The sequence below is a fragment of the Anomaloglossus baeobatrachus genome, chromosome 2, assembly GCF_048569485.1.
Source record: "Anomaloglossus baeobatrachus isolate aAnoBae1 chromosome 2, aAnoBae1.hap1, whole genome shotgun sequence".
Classification (NCBI taxonomy): Eukaryota; Metazoa; Chordata; class Amphibia; order Anura; family Aromobatidae; genus Anomaloglossus; species Anomaloglossus baeobatrachus.
In genome coordinates, this window is record NC_134354.1 from 423469919 (window position 1) to 423484772 (window position 14854).

At 44.5% G+C, this 14854-nt stretch overlaps 1 protein-coding gene across 20 annotated transcripts in view; it reads left to right on the forward strand.

The window, feature by feature from the left end:
• MACF1 (microtubule actin crosslinking factor 1) overlaps nt 1-14854 on the forward strand; it is a 519073-nt gene that overhangs the window by 495392 nt on the left and 8827 nt on the right. For 8 of the 20 annotated variants that reach the window (XM_075336189.1, XM_075336203.1, XM_075336196.1 and 5 more), the window contains 5 exons: nt 3919-3936; nt 5806-5923; nt 8854-8910; nt 11217-11428; nt 13588-13698. In XM_075336189.1, the coding sequence (XP_075192304.1) occupies nt 3919-3936; nt 5806-5923; nt 8854-8910; nt 11217-11428; nt 13588-13698 (516 nt within the window). The remainder of the gene's footprint in view (nt 1-3918; nt 3937-5805; nt 5924-8853; nt 8911-11216; nt 11429-13587; nt 13699-14854) is intronic. The other 12 variants (XM_075336197.1, XM_075336200.1, XM_075336190.1 and 9 more) reach the window with 6 other exon arrangements.

Below are 14854 nucleotides of genomic sequence, written 5' to 3' on the forward strand. Positions count from 1 at the left end.
CCGCTTTTGCGACGCCTGGTTGCCACATGTCCAAGACCGATGGGTGAGAGACATTCTGTCTCACGGTTACAGGATAGAGCTCAGCTCTCGTCCTCCGACTCGTTTCTTCAGAACATCTCCGCCCCCAGAGCGAGCCGATGCTCTTTTTCAGGCGGTGAACACTCTGAAGGCAGAAGGAGTGGTGATCCCTGTTCCCCTTCAAGAATGTGGTCGCGGTTTTTACTCCAACTTGTTTGTGGTGCCAAAAAAGGACGGATCATTCCGTCACGTTCTGGACCTCAAATTGCTCAACAGACACGTGAAAACCAGACGGTTCCGGATGGAATCTCTCCGCTCCGTCATCGCCTCGATGTCCCAAGGAGACTTCCTAGCATCAATCGACATCAGGGATGCTTATCTCCACGTGCCGATTGCACCAGAGCATCAACGCTTCCTGCGTTTCGCCATCGGAGACGAACACCTTCAGTTCGTGGCACTGCCTTTCGGCCTGGCGACAGCCCCACGGGTCTTCACCAAGGTCATGGCAGCAGTGGTGGCAGTCCTACACTCTCAGGGACACTCGGTGATCCCTTACTTAGACGATCTTCTAGTCAAGGCACCCTCCCGGGTGGCATGCCAACACAGCCTGAACACTGCTCTGGAGACTCTCCAGAGGTTCGGGTGGATCATCAATTTCCCAAAGTCAAAATTGACACCGACCCAATCGCTAACTTACCTCAGGATGGAGTTTCATACTCTCTCAGCGATAGTGAAGCTCCCGCTGGACAAACAGCGTTCACTACAGACAGGGGTGCAATCTCTCCTTCGAGCCCAGTCACACCCCTTGATGCGGCTCATGCACTTCCTAGGGAAGATGGTGGCAGCAATGGAGGCAGTTCCATTTGCGCAGTTTCATCTGCGTCCACTCCAATGGAACATTCTCCGCAAATGGGACAGGAGGTCGACGTCCCTCGACAGGAACGTCTCCCTTTCTCGGGCAGCCAAAGCCTCTCTTCAGTGGTGGCTTCTTCCCACTTCTCTGTCGAAAGGAAAATCCTTCCTGCCCCCATCCTGGGCTGTGGTCACGACGGACGCGAGTCTGTCAGGGTGGGGAGCGGTCTTCCTCCACCACAGGGCTTAGGGAACCTGGACTCAGACAGAGTCCTCCCTTCAGATCAATGTTCTGGAGATAAGGGCAGTGTATCTAGCCTTAAAGGCGTTCCAGCTGTGGCTGGAAGGCAGGCAGATCCGAATTCAGTCGGACAACGCCACGGCGGTGGCGTACATCAACCACCAGGGCGGCACACGCAGTCGTCAAGCCTTCCAGGAAGTTCGGCGGATTCTGCTGTGGGTGGAAGCCACAGCCTCCACCATCTCCGCAGTTCACATCCCGGGCGTAGAAAACTGGGAAGCAGACTTTCTCAGTCGCCAGGGCATGGACGCAGGGGAATGGTCTCTTCACCCGGATGTGTTTCAAGAGATCTGTTGCCGCTGGGGAACGCCGGACGTCGACCTAATGGCGTCCCGGCACAACAACAAGGTCCCGGCATTCATGGCACGGTCTCAAGATCACAGAGCTCTGGCGGCAGACGCATTAGTTCAGGATTGGTCGCAGTTTCGACTGCCTTATGTATTTCCCCCTCTGGCACTGCTGCCCAGAGTGTTACGCAAGATCAGGTCCGACTGCCGCCGCGCCATCCTCATCGCCCCAGACTGGCCGAGGAGGTCGTGGTACCCGGATCTGTGGCATCTCACGGTGGGTCAACCATGGGCACTACCAGACCGACCAGACTTGCTGTCTCAAGGGCCTTTTTTCCATCTGAATTCTGCGGCCCTCAACCTGACTGTGTGGCCATTGAGTCCTGGATCCTAGCGTCTTCAGGGTTATCTCAAGAGGTCATTGCCACTATGAGACAGGCCAGGAAACCAACGTCCGCCAAGATCTACCACAGGACGTGGAGGATCTTCTTATCCTGGTGCTCTGATCAGGGTTTTACTCCCTGGCCGTTTGCCTTGCCCACTTTTCTGTCTTTCCTTCAATCCGTAATGGACAAGGGTTTGTATCTCTGCTCTCTCAAGGGACAGGTATCGGCGCTTTCCGTGTTTTTTCAAAAGCGTCTAGCCAGGCTTCCGCAGGTACGCACGTTCCTGCAGGGGGTTTGCCACATAGTCCCACCTTACAAGCGTCCGCTAGAACCCTGGGATCTTAACAGGGTGCTAACGGCTCTTCAGAAACCACCTTTCGAGCCGATGAGGGATGTTTCTCTTTCACGCCTTTCGCAGAAGGTGGTCTTCCTAGTGGCAGTCACATCACTTCGGAGAGTGTCTGAGTTAGCAGCGCTGTCATGCAAAGCCCCCTTCCTGGTGTTTCACCAGGATAAGGTGGTTCTGCGTCCGGTCCCGGAGTTTCTCCCGAAGGTGGTATCCCCTTTTCATCTCAATCAGGATATCTCCTTACCTTCTTTTTGTCCCAATCCAGTTCACCAATGTGAAAAGGATTTGCACTTGTTAGATCTCGTGAGAGCACTCCGACTCTACATTTCTCGTACGGCGCCCCTGCGCCGTTCTGATGCGCTCTTTGTCCTTGTCGCTGGCCAGCGTAAGGGGTCGCAGGCTTCCAAGTCAACCTTGGCTCGGTGGATCAAGGAACCGATTCTTGAAGCCTACCGTTCTTCTGGGCTTCCGGTTCCTTCAGGGCTGAAAGCCCATTCTACCAGAGCCGTGGGTGCGTCCTGGGCATTGCGGCACCAGGCTACGGCTCAGCAGGTGTGTCAGGCGGCTACCTGGTCGAGTCTGCACACTTTCACGAAACACTATCAGGTGCATGCCTATGCTTCGGCAGATGCCAGCCTAGGTAGGCGAGTCCTTCAGGCGGCGGTTGCCCACCTGTAGGAGGGGGCCGTTTTACGGCTCTTTTTATCGAGGTATTCTTTTACCCACCCAGGGACTGCTTTTGGACGTCCCAATTGTCTGGGTCTCCCAATGGAGCGACAAAGAAGAAGGGAATTTTGTTTACTTACCGTAAATTCCTTTTCTTCTAGCTCCTATTGGGAGACCCAGCACCCGCCCCTGTTCCCTTCGGGCTGTTGTTCTTTTGTGTACACATGTTGTTCATGTTGAATTGTTCTTTGGTTCATGGTTTAGTTCTCCGAACATCCTTCGGATTGAGTTTACCTTAGACCAATTTATAAGTTTCCTCCTTCCTGCTTTGGCACCAAAACTGATGGGCCCGTGATGCACGGGAGGGTGTATAGGCAGAGGGGAGGGGTTACACTTTTTAAAGTGTAATACTTTGTGTGGCCTCCAGAGGCAGAAGCTATACACCCAATTGTCTGGGTCTCCCAATAGGAGCTAGAAGAAAAGGAATTTACGGTAAGTAAACAAAATTCCCTTCTTTTAGCAAAAATCTCTAATTAGAAATGTAGTATAGTTCTGATTAGCTATGTCGCTTACCTCATGTGCAGGGCATTGCAGCTTAGGTATCCATGGTTACAACTACTCATATAGTGACAGTTGCGCATGGTTGTAACCATGGATACCGAAGCTACTGCAATGCTCTGCCCATGAGGTAAGTGACTTAGCTGATCAGGAGAATTATACTACATTTAGAGTTATAGGTATTTTTTAATATTATTATTACACCTACTACATATTTGGATATGATCTTGAAGATGAGAATTCCCCTTTAAAGCAGGGCGCCATAACAAGTATTTGCAATATCTAGACACAGTAGCGTTTTACTTATTCCAGTTAACAAGATGTGCTTAATTTGAGTTGTAATATTTCATTTGGACCAACGCTTTTAAGGTATAATGTAAATAAAAGTTAATTTGCTTTACCTAGTCCAGTGCTATACATGTCACTAATAGACAGCTATGTGTTTCTGCTGTTTATATGTAACTAAAGAATTTTTCTCTTTCTTCCTGTGCTTTCATGTAGTTCTTCCTAGGGAACCAGGTACAGTGCATTCTGACGCTGCCTCTCTTCTGCCCCAATAATCAACATGCTTACTTACTAAATTGATTATTTTTCTGTTGTCGTGATAACTTTCAATCTGACAATCACCATAGATATTTTAGAGCTGTTTAGAATGTGTATTCAGACCTAGCTGTCACGCAAATAAACCCACAATGCTTAATGTAGGTGGTCTTTATTGTGTGGATGTGTCTGCATGTCAGACTGAACAGCTGCATTCATTCTTCAGGCGTTTGCATAGCTACCGTGTTTGCTCGAAAATAAGCCCTAGCATGATTTTACAGGATTTTTGGCGTATGCTTGTCATATAAGCCCTACTCCAAAAATAAGCCCTAGTTACAATCTGGGGTGGGGGGCAGGAGGCATATTATACAACTGCCCAGGCCCCCACTCTCTAAGGGGCCCCTAATGTTTCCTTTCTAAGGTTAAGATTGCTTAAGGACCTTTGGTGACATTTTGTTTCACAAAGATGTTTTAATTATGGGAGTCTAGAGGAAAGGCTGGTATGTAGGGATGATATTAGAGGGAAGGGATGGGAAAGTGGGCAGTATCTCAGGGCTCCTACTCTCTTAGGGGTCCCCACCATTTCTGCTCCGAGGTTAAGACTGTTTAGGGACCTTTGAGAACATCACGGTCATGTGATCCTGAAGTAATCAAAGGTCCTTTATCTGCTTGAGTCTAGAGGAACTGAAGAGGAGACAGACTAGTATGCAGGGGTGATATTAGAGGGAGGGATGAGAAAGTGGCAGTATGTCAGGGTTCCCACTCTCTTAGGAGCCCCCAGCGTTTCTACTTTGAGGTTAAAGGCCCTGTCACACATGGAGATAAATCTGCGGCAGATCTGTGGTTGCAGTGAAATTGTGGCCAATCAGTGCCAGGTTTGTGGCTGTGCACAAATGGAACAATATGTCCATGATTTCACTGCAACCACAGATCTGCCAAAGATTTATCTCTGTGTGCGACACGGCCTTAAGACTACTTAGGGACCTTTGAGGACATCATAGTCATGTGACTTTGAAGTAATGAAAGGTCCTTTACCTGCTTGACTCTGGAGGAACTGAAGAGGAGACAGACTGGTATGTATGGTATGTGCAGTGTGTGGGGACATGATTATATTTGATTAAACGTTGATTTTTCAATCAAGAATTAATGTGGATTGTTCATGGGGAAAAAAAGACATCCCCTGAAAATAAGCCCTAGCGCATTTTTCGGAGCAAAAATATAATCTAAGAAAGTGTCTTATTTTTGGGGAAACACGGTACATGCCATTCATGATATCAATCGCAGCTAAAGGTGACTGGGAACTTCATGTGAGAATTACAATATAGATCTCAGTATGGGAAATTTGTAATAAAAATTCCCGTCCCAAGAAATAATTGAGACGTAGCTCTTGCATGAGCCCATTATCCAGATAGCTGTAAAAGCATGCAATCAGATCTGTCATAATTTAGTCATGGGAATTCCTTTGTAGGACCATGTCACTTTGGGACCACTAACTTCATTTCCATAACTAATCTAACAAATCAATGGTTGTGGGGACTGTGGATGCCTCATTCACACCCCAGTAGATCATGGGGAAGATGACAAGCTTCTTTTAACCTATAGCCAGATAATTGCTGGCTCAAATCCCAAATTGCTGAATGTGCTATGACTGAGGCATGTTCTCCAGATCTACAGCAAGATTCGTTCTCTGTTAATATGTGTCTGTACACACACAGCTTCATTGTATGCAATGAATCTATGAACATACACATATTGGCATATATATTTACCTATATATGTCTGGACTGGTATATGGGTGTTTTAATGCAAAAGATTTGCTATAAATAACCATTGATATGGTTTTTACAGTTTGGAGACTCTCAACAGTTGCGCTTGGTACGTATACTGCGCAGCACAGTGATGGTCCGGGTCGGAGGAGGCTGGATGGCTCTAGATGAATTTTTGGTGAAAAACGATCCTTGCCGAGGTAAGAATATTTGCAGCTCAAAATGTAACACTGTATTCATACGTGTGAGACTTTTGTCGTTTTTCTTCACTTGAGGCTGCTTTCCCACTACGTTTTTTTAACTTTCGTCATGAACGTTTTTTTAACGCAAAAACGGATCCAGTGCAAATGCGTTTTCATTTCAATGCATTTGCAATGGACTTGCGTCAGCATGCGTTCACTTGCGTTTGCGTGCGTTATAGTGAGGATCCAGCGACTTGCAGTTTTTTTAACTTTTTTCAAAAACGCTACTTGTAGCGGTTTTGAGCTGCGTCCAAATACTGTTTTTCACTCGATCGTGACTATACTGCACGCAAACGCATGTGAACGCTGGCATGCTGATAGACAGGATCCTGCTTGCTCTACTGAGCATGCCCAGAAACCACCCTGGCGTGATCAGTCTCTCTCTCCCCCTCCCTCTCTCCCCCTATCTCCCTCCCTCCCCTATCTCTCTCCCCCGCCTGAGAGCGGCGGACGCTCATAACCAAGGTAAATATCGGGTATCCAAGCAAAGCACTTCGCTTAGTTACCCGATGTTTACCTTGGTTACCAGCGTCTGCAGCTGTCAGATGCCGGCTCCCAGTCTATCACGTTCAGTTCCCCTCACTCCCGATCACATGACTTCAATGCCCGCCCCTAAACTTCAAGTAGCAGGATCCTGCAAAATAACACATGCGTTTGCATGCGTTTTTCTTTGTAAAAACAGGATCCACTTTTACAGCAAAAAACCGTTCATGACGCATGTTAAAAAAACGTAGTGTGAAAGCAGCCTTAGTAAAAAGTTAAAGCATTAAAAGTTAAAAAAAAAAAAATAAAATTCAAAAAGAAAAACTACACAAACCCACTGAATTGTAAAGTGCTGCAGTGTGTGTTTGGTGCTATATAAATAAAAAATCTTACCATCAATAATAGTATAAATAGACCTCAATACTTGAATTGCCATTTTATCTCACCATGCTTACACCAAAGAATAGAATAAAATGCAATCACAGTCATATTTACCGCAAAATAATATCTTTGGCATCACTATAATAATATTGCACCTTATGTCACTATTACTGCACATTGGGTACGAGGGGCTGCTGATAAGTCTTTGGCTTTACGCAGAAAGAAACGAGATAGGATGATGAAACTTTACATTTATTCCCCATAATCTCCACTTAGGTCAACACACTTCTTACTTCGGTATTCCAAGTTCTGTAAGCCTAGCAAAAAGAAGGATTTCGTTTGTGCCTCAAATCAGGCATCCATAGCAGCCATGGCATCAGAAATGGTTTGAAATTTGGTACCCTTGAAGTGTTTCTTCAGGTTTGGAAACAGATGATAGTCAACCAGCTGGAAGCCCCAGCTCTGCTAGTTTTGCCGTGGTCGCTTGTGCAGTGTGAGCGGAGGCGTTGTCTTGCAGGAACAAGATTCCTTTGGACGGCTTGCTGCGCCTTTTGGCCTTCAGAGTTGTCTTCAGTTGGTCTAAAAGTTCACTGTAATACCTTGCATTGATGGTGGAACCCTTTTGAAGGTAGTCCACTAGCAGCACACCCTCCCTATCCCAGAACAGAGATACCATTACCTTTGTGGCTGATTTTTGCACCCTGAACTTCTTTGGACGAGGAGAACCACTGTGTCTCTACTCTTGACTGCTCCTTGTTTTCAGGGTCATACAAATAAATCCAGGTCTCATCCATAGTGACCAGATATTCCAGGAAGTTCTTATCTGTCCGGAAACGCTGACAAATGGACCGGCAAGTGTTTACTCGCATGCTTCTCTGATCTGTGGTCAAACATTTGGGGACCACTTTGCAGATGGCTTCCTCATGTCCAAATGTTCATGGATAATGACACAAACACATCCATGGGAAATCCCCATGATGTCTGCTATGACTTTAGCTGAAATTCGTCGATTCTCCAGTATGAGGTTGTACACAGCATCGATCTCAGGAACAACCACTCTCGGTCGTCCAGGACATTCCTCATCATTGGTGCTGAAGTGGCCCATTTTAAATTTGGAACCCAGTTCTTAACTGTGGAATATGAAGGATATTGATCCCCCAATGTCTGTGACATATCACCATGAATATCCTTCGCGGACTTTCCTTGCAGAAACAAGAATTTTATCACTGCTCTGCTTTCAGTTGCTGTGAATATCGCATTTGACTCCGCCATTTTGTTTTCCCGCGTGCGTAGAACACTGTTGCCATAAGCAACAAGCACATTTTAAAAACATATATTAGACACACAAGGCTTTCATGTGATGTAACATTCGTTACCATAGAAACAAAAAAAGATGCCAAAGACTTATCAGCAGCCCCTCGTACTGCTAAAGCAAAGCCCCCCCCCCAATAATGTGTAATTGTAGTTAAGTTTGTATAAAAAAAAAATGTTTGCAATACATATACATGCGTATATATATCTATCCCGTTCCTCACAGCTGCGTTCACAGAAAATACAATAGACTGGCTTCCAGCACCTTGCCATTAGGTGATCTTTACGTATATCGATCACTACTCATCAGGAGAGGCACGGTGACTTTGAATGTCTGCTAGCCCTGACCGCACCTCCGATTCCAGTTCTGATGTTGGTGCAATTATGTCTAATATTTACATCTGGCCTCTAGAGGGCAGTATGGCTTCATTTGGACAAAGCCGGAGTAGAATCGGTTTATTTGCTGGTTTGCCTGCTGCATGGAGCATATCTGAAGAGTTAACTCTGTTCTGTGCTTTGTATCTGTGGTAGTGCATGTAGTCCCTGACCTAGGAACTTGTAATCCCATCCTCTTCTTTCCTTCATAACATATTTCTGTTCCTTTAAGATCTGATTGGTGTGGGGCTGTGGTTACATTAATGTCTTTGGCTGTACATATTGCATGCCTTACATCATATCCATTTCTCCCCTCTGCACCTCTTTATCCTTCTTAGTTCACCATCCAGGAACTAGATTAAAGAGAACTGATTCCGTCTCATCCATAGGTTTCGGTAACTGCTCTTGCTTTGTAGATGTGCTTTTTGGTATTCCAAGCTATATGTTTTATCGTATACACAAACAGAACTGTATACTGTTTTTTACCTCTTGTGGAAAAGTGGCAATGTCCACTTCAAATTGAAGATCTCCATCTCAATTTTTTTTTTTAATAACAACATGGTAGAAAGATAGCTAGAAAAAAAAAAAAAATATATATATATAATATATATATATATATATATATATATAATATATATATATATATATATATATATATATATATATATATATATATATATATATATCTTCTACTAGATACAAAAACCTCTGTGCAGAGATTAAAGCTATGAGCAATTCGGCACCATTTGTAAAGGTGGCAGCATATTTGCTCCTGTTTTGTTATAGAGGCTTTTGTTCTTAGCCCAAGCAAAAACTCCTTAAAGAGGTTCTCCAGGAATTGAAAAATAATATATTATTGCTAACAAATTCCTAAATACCAATACACATATTGTTAAGGGTTGTAATCACTTTAGCACATCAAAATGGCTTTGGTCTTATTACACTTGTTAGACACCTATTCTAGAGTGTGAATAGGCTTGTTGCCTTTGAGCATGTGCAGTAGGAAACACCATTTCTGTGACCTGACTTTATGCATTACGTTGTATAGGTAGGTATTCATAAGGTGACAACACCCACTCAGTATTGAGAAAGACATTTAATAGCAGTGTGACTTATCTCTTCTTACTTCTGTATCCCATATTATCTCCAGTATTAGTTTACAAAGACCAACTGGACAACAGTGTGAGCTGCCTCTTCTTACCTCAGCACTCCTGGTATCTCCAGTATTAGATTCAATATAGACGTGGGGAACAGCTTATTCTTACCGCAGCATCTTTGGAATTTCTAGTATTGGATCAGATAAGCAGGGTGAACAGTAGTGTGGGCAGTCTGTTTTTACCGCTCTACTCCTGGTATCTCCAGTATTAGATCCAAATGATACAGTGGACAGCAGTGAGAATAGAATCTTCTCACATCCGCATTCCTGATATTTCTAGTATAAGATCAAAAAGACAGGGTGGACAGAAGTGTGAGCAGCTTCTTCTTACCTCAGCACTCCTGGTATCTCTATTATTAGATCAGATATACAGACTGGACAGCAGTGGAAGTAGCTTATTCTTATATCAACATGTCTGGAATTTTCAGTATTAGATCAGATAAGCAGGAAGAACAGCAGTGTGTGCAGCCTCTTCTTACATTCTACTCCTGGTTTCTCCAGTATTAGATCCAAAAGATACGGTGGACAGCAGTGTGAGTAGAATCTTCGCACCTCAACAATCTTGAGATTTATTAGTATTGGCTCACATATGGTAAACAGCAGTGTGAGCAGCCTCTTCTTACCTCAGCACTCCTGGTATCCTAGTATTAGATCAGAAAAATAGTGGACAGTAGTGTGAGCAGCCTCTTCTTACCTCAGTACCCCTTCTATCTCCAGCATTAGATGAGAAAGACATGATTTACAGTAGTGTTAGTGACTTCTTTCCTTAGCACCTCTGGCATCTCCAGTGTTAGATCAGAATATCCACTGTGTGCACATCGTCCTACGCATAAAGGAAGGGGGTTGAGCTTCTATTTCACATGCTCATAGACACCTGTCCCTTTAACATTCTAGGACAAGTTTCTGTTAGTGTAACAAGACGGCAGTGATTTTAAAGAACATAACACTTTTGGATCTCCCTTAATTTGTTTTCTGTTCCTGGAGAGTCCCTGTAATCAGTGAGGTACACACTGCATAGGTACGGCAGCTTTTTGACCGCTTTGGCATTTTCTCTTGCTCTACCATGTCTTCTTGCTCCCCAAGTTCAGTGATTATTCCGAAGGCTTCATTAATCTGAGAATTGCTTATTTCTTCACGCTTACATAGTATATTTTATAAGGCCGGGTATCCCTATCAACCATTCTCTTGCATTATCTGCTTTTCATCATAGCTGAGCTGGCGTTGTGTTGTCAGCCCCGGTGAAAGCAACATTGCGCCAGTGTTAACAGCCTATTGTTTATAGGATAACATGACATATAGGGGGATGTATAGATTCTATAGGAGGCGTAAGGTACAGATTGCGTTTCATTTGCAGGTATTACAGAACAAAGCGTGTGGCTTCTAAAACTCTTAACAGCTCGCATTAACCCGTGTTTGCTGGCTATATGTTAACGTGTTTTGCTGACCTAAATATTTGTGTGGTGCTTGCTATAACCTTTGCTCATGTTTCTCGCGAGTACCGACACAAGAGATGTAATCTCACCTGTGCATACTTCTTTTATTCAGCAAGGGGAAGGACGAATCTCGAGCTGCGAGAGAAGTTTATATTACCCGAAGGGGTTTCCCAGGGAATGACCCCTTTCAGGTCACGAGGGCGAAGGTCAAAACCGTCTTCCAGGACTGCCTCTCCTACTAGGTCCAGCTCTAGTGCCAGCCAGAGTAACCACAGCTGTACATCCGTCCCATCCTCACCCGCTACTCCTGCAAGTGGTTCAAAGGTAAGTTCTGCAGATGACTGATATTCTGACACTAAAGGCCCAGGCACACACAACGACTTACCAGCGATCCCGAAAACGATGCGACCTGATAGGGATAGCTGGTAGGTCGCAGGTGAGATGTCACAGTCAGATCTTACCAGCGATGCAGGAACAGTACAGGTCGCAGTAGCGACCTGTATAACGATCTCAGCAGTCACTGTGACCCTGTCACACAGTGTCAAACACAGCGATGTGTCCAGCCCAGCAGGACATCGCCTTTGAAGAAAATGGCCTGGACCATTCTGCAACGACTAGAGATCTCACAGCAGGGGCCTGATCGCTGGTAAGTGTCACACATAACGAGATCGCTAACAGGATCGCTACTGCGTCACAGAAACCGTGACTCAGCTGCGATCTCGCTAGCGATCTCGTTATGTGTGACGTTACCTTAACATATATATGGCATAGTCAGGCAGATCCTTAATTCCATGCCTCTCTCAATATTTTTGAGGCTTGAATACATTGATAAACGTAGACTATTTTGGTTTATTAGTGAGAGCTTTCATTTCTGAACAGTTGCACCCCTTTTGAGTATTTGTGGTCCTTATGTACAATGAGGTCTGCTATGAGATGAGACGGGGCTGGATGAATAAACTAAAAAGTAATCCTAAAGTCTGTTTTATGCAAGAAACCAAGGTGCACTACACAGACCTAATGATATGAGAACATAAACAACTATGATTGTTTCCATTCTATAATTGATAAAAAAACAAAAGTAATGAAAACATTCTCAATTATTACTGCTACTACTATTTTATGTGCCTCTCCATGGTTACAGACTACAAATAAACCCTGTGTGTAGTCTGACCCTAGAGTTGTCACCTCAGTCCATCCGCTCTTTTTCTTGCCATTCTACATACATATAGGAAGCAAATGGAAGGGACTAACACAAGTTATTGAAAATAGAAAGTGTTTGGCTAGTTTCACACTTGCGGTTTTTTCCTTCAGTCGCAATCCGCCGTTTTGGAAAATAGCGGAATCCGTTAACTGATTCCACTGCTTCCCATAGACTTGTATGGACGACGCATTGCGACTGATGGTCCTGAGTTGCATCCGCCGGCCGACGCTGCGTTTCATCCACCGGGCGGAAAGAACGCAGCATGTAGCGTTTTTCTGCGCTTCCCTGAGCGCCCAAAAAACGCAATGGCTGGATTTCGTCGGCGTCCTTCATTTTTATAATGGAAATCTATGGTGGCGGAATCTGGCAGAATACGTCATTTGACGGATTCCTGTGACGCATCCGTTTTTACACAACTGCGCATGCTCAGTTGAGAAATTGTTGAAAAATAAAGCTACAACGGATTCCGTTGTTTTGCAGCATCCGTCGCATCAGTTGTGCCACTATATGCAACGCATCCGTTACATCCGTCACACAACGCAATGCGACGGATGCCGCACAACGCAAGTGTGAAACTAGCCTTTCAAAGATAAAAAGAGAAGGGTCACAACTCTACACCAATGCCTTGTCCCCCTCAGTCTCCGGATTAATGGGGGTCTTAGATTTTGGACACTCATTGCATAATGAAAAATGGCATATTTTGCCATCAGAGTATGATATGGGAAAACCTATTTAAGGGTATGTGCACATGATCTGGATGCTGCAGGTCCTGGCCTGCGGGGCTGCCAGTCTCCTCCGCAGGAGACCGCATCTGCTTCTACCCACGATCGGGGCTCAGGAAGTTGCGGTCTCTCGCTGTGTTCTCCCTGCCAAGAACACTCGCGACTCTGCAGCACAAAATGGACATGCTGTGACTCGAGAAGTTGCACTGCAGGTCAGTTTTCCTGCGGGAAAAACAAGCTCTGGGCATGGGATTTCTACAAATCTCATCCACTGTGCTTGTACTGTTCATCGCAGTGTTTTGGACACAGTGAAAACACTGCGTCCAATACGCTGTGAACCCTGATCGTGGGCATGCAGTCTAATGGGATGAGCTTCTCCAGATGTTTTCTTTTATCTAGACGTTAAATGTTGCCTTGTCTATGTGATCTGCTTTAGTATTTTGTTCAGATTTTGTTTGTTTCTATGTATTTTTTGTTTGCATTTCTGTGACAACTCATCACCCTTCTTCATCTCCGCTCACTTCCCTCATCCATCCTGTGTGCTATTGCCCCTCCCGCAGACCCCACAACAGCCATCTCGCTGTTACGAGAAGCCCTGGCTTGTAAACAGCAAGGCTGGCACGCCCTCTAGGGGCTCCGAATACTCAGACTACCAGATCCCATCATGTGAGGTACAGTATGGTCCTCCAACATTAGAGCCTCCACCCTTTCCAAGAGCCACCTTCCTGCTAACAATCTGCCTCGTCATGTTTCCTAGAATTAACTAACAATTGTCTTTTGGAATGGATGAGAAATACTTGTCATTCTACAAACAAAATTATCTTTCCCATTTTTTTGATCAATTTCCTTCTAATATGTGAGGATTAAGGCATGTTGACATAGACACTGGTTGAAAAACTAAAAAAAATGGTCTTTCTTTACTAAAATGATCATGGATTTTTTTGTCCTCCAATATTAATGCATGATTTTGTAATTACACTAAGATTTCTGCAAATTCTAAATCTTAATTCTTTCACATTGGTGTTCACTCAAAATACAATAAAAAATAAATATGATTGCATGCATGCTCCGCCACTTGTATGCCTTCATTTAACCGCACAGTATCATGTTGAACATTGAGCATGGTCGATCAATTGTACGCACTCTAGAAATGCTAAAAAATGTTCTTTCTATGTTGGTATTCTGAAATGTTGTTATAAACACCACTACAGAATTAAGATTTATTGTACTACTTAGGATAAATGCTTTGCTTTGGGGTACTTCTAGCTCGTTTCCAGTACAACCGGCTAGAAATGCCTTTATTGACATAGATTAGAGATATATTAACGTAAGTAATACCACTACCTGGGTGCAGTCTGATAACATTTGATTTGACCTAAGCAGCGACTGGATCTACACTAGCCTGAATACGGGGATAGTAATGCTATTGACAGACATATGCAGTGGCTTATTTCTTGACAGGCCACATAGTGCTGCTGTCACAAGCCGTCCGTAGACATATCTACTATTCATACTGGGAATCTGTTTTTTTTAAACGCTGTGTTAGTGATCTGCGTAATACACAGCAAAAGGAGCTGAGCAAATTTACATATAGTTCTCTGGGTAAAGATCCAGTATAAATGGTATCTTCATTGAAATCTCTGATGTTTCTATACTTAGGAGTCCAGTGGATGGTCCTGATGTTTCTGTGCTTAGTAGTCCAGTGGGCGGTCCTGATGTTTCTGTGCTTAGTAGTCCAGTGGGCGGTCCTGATGTTTCTATGCTTAGGAGTCCAGTGGGCGGTTCGGATGTTTCTATGCTTAGGAGTCCAGTGGGCGGTCCTGATGT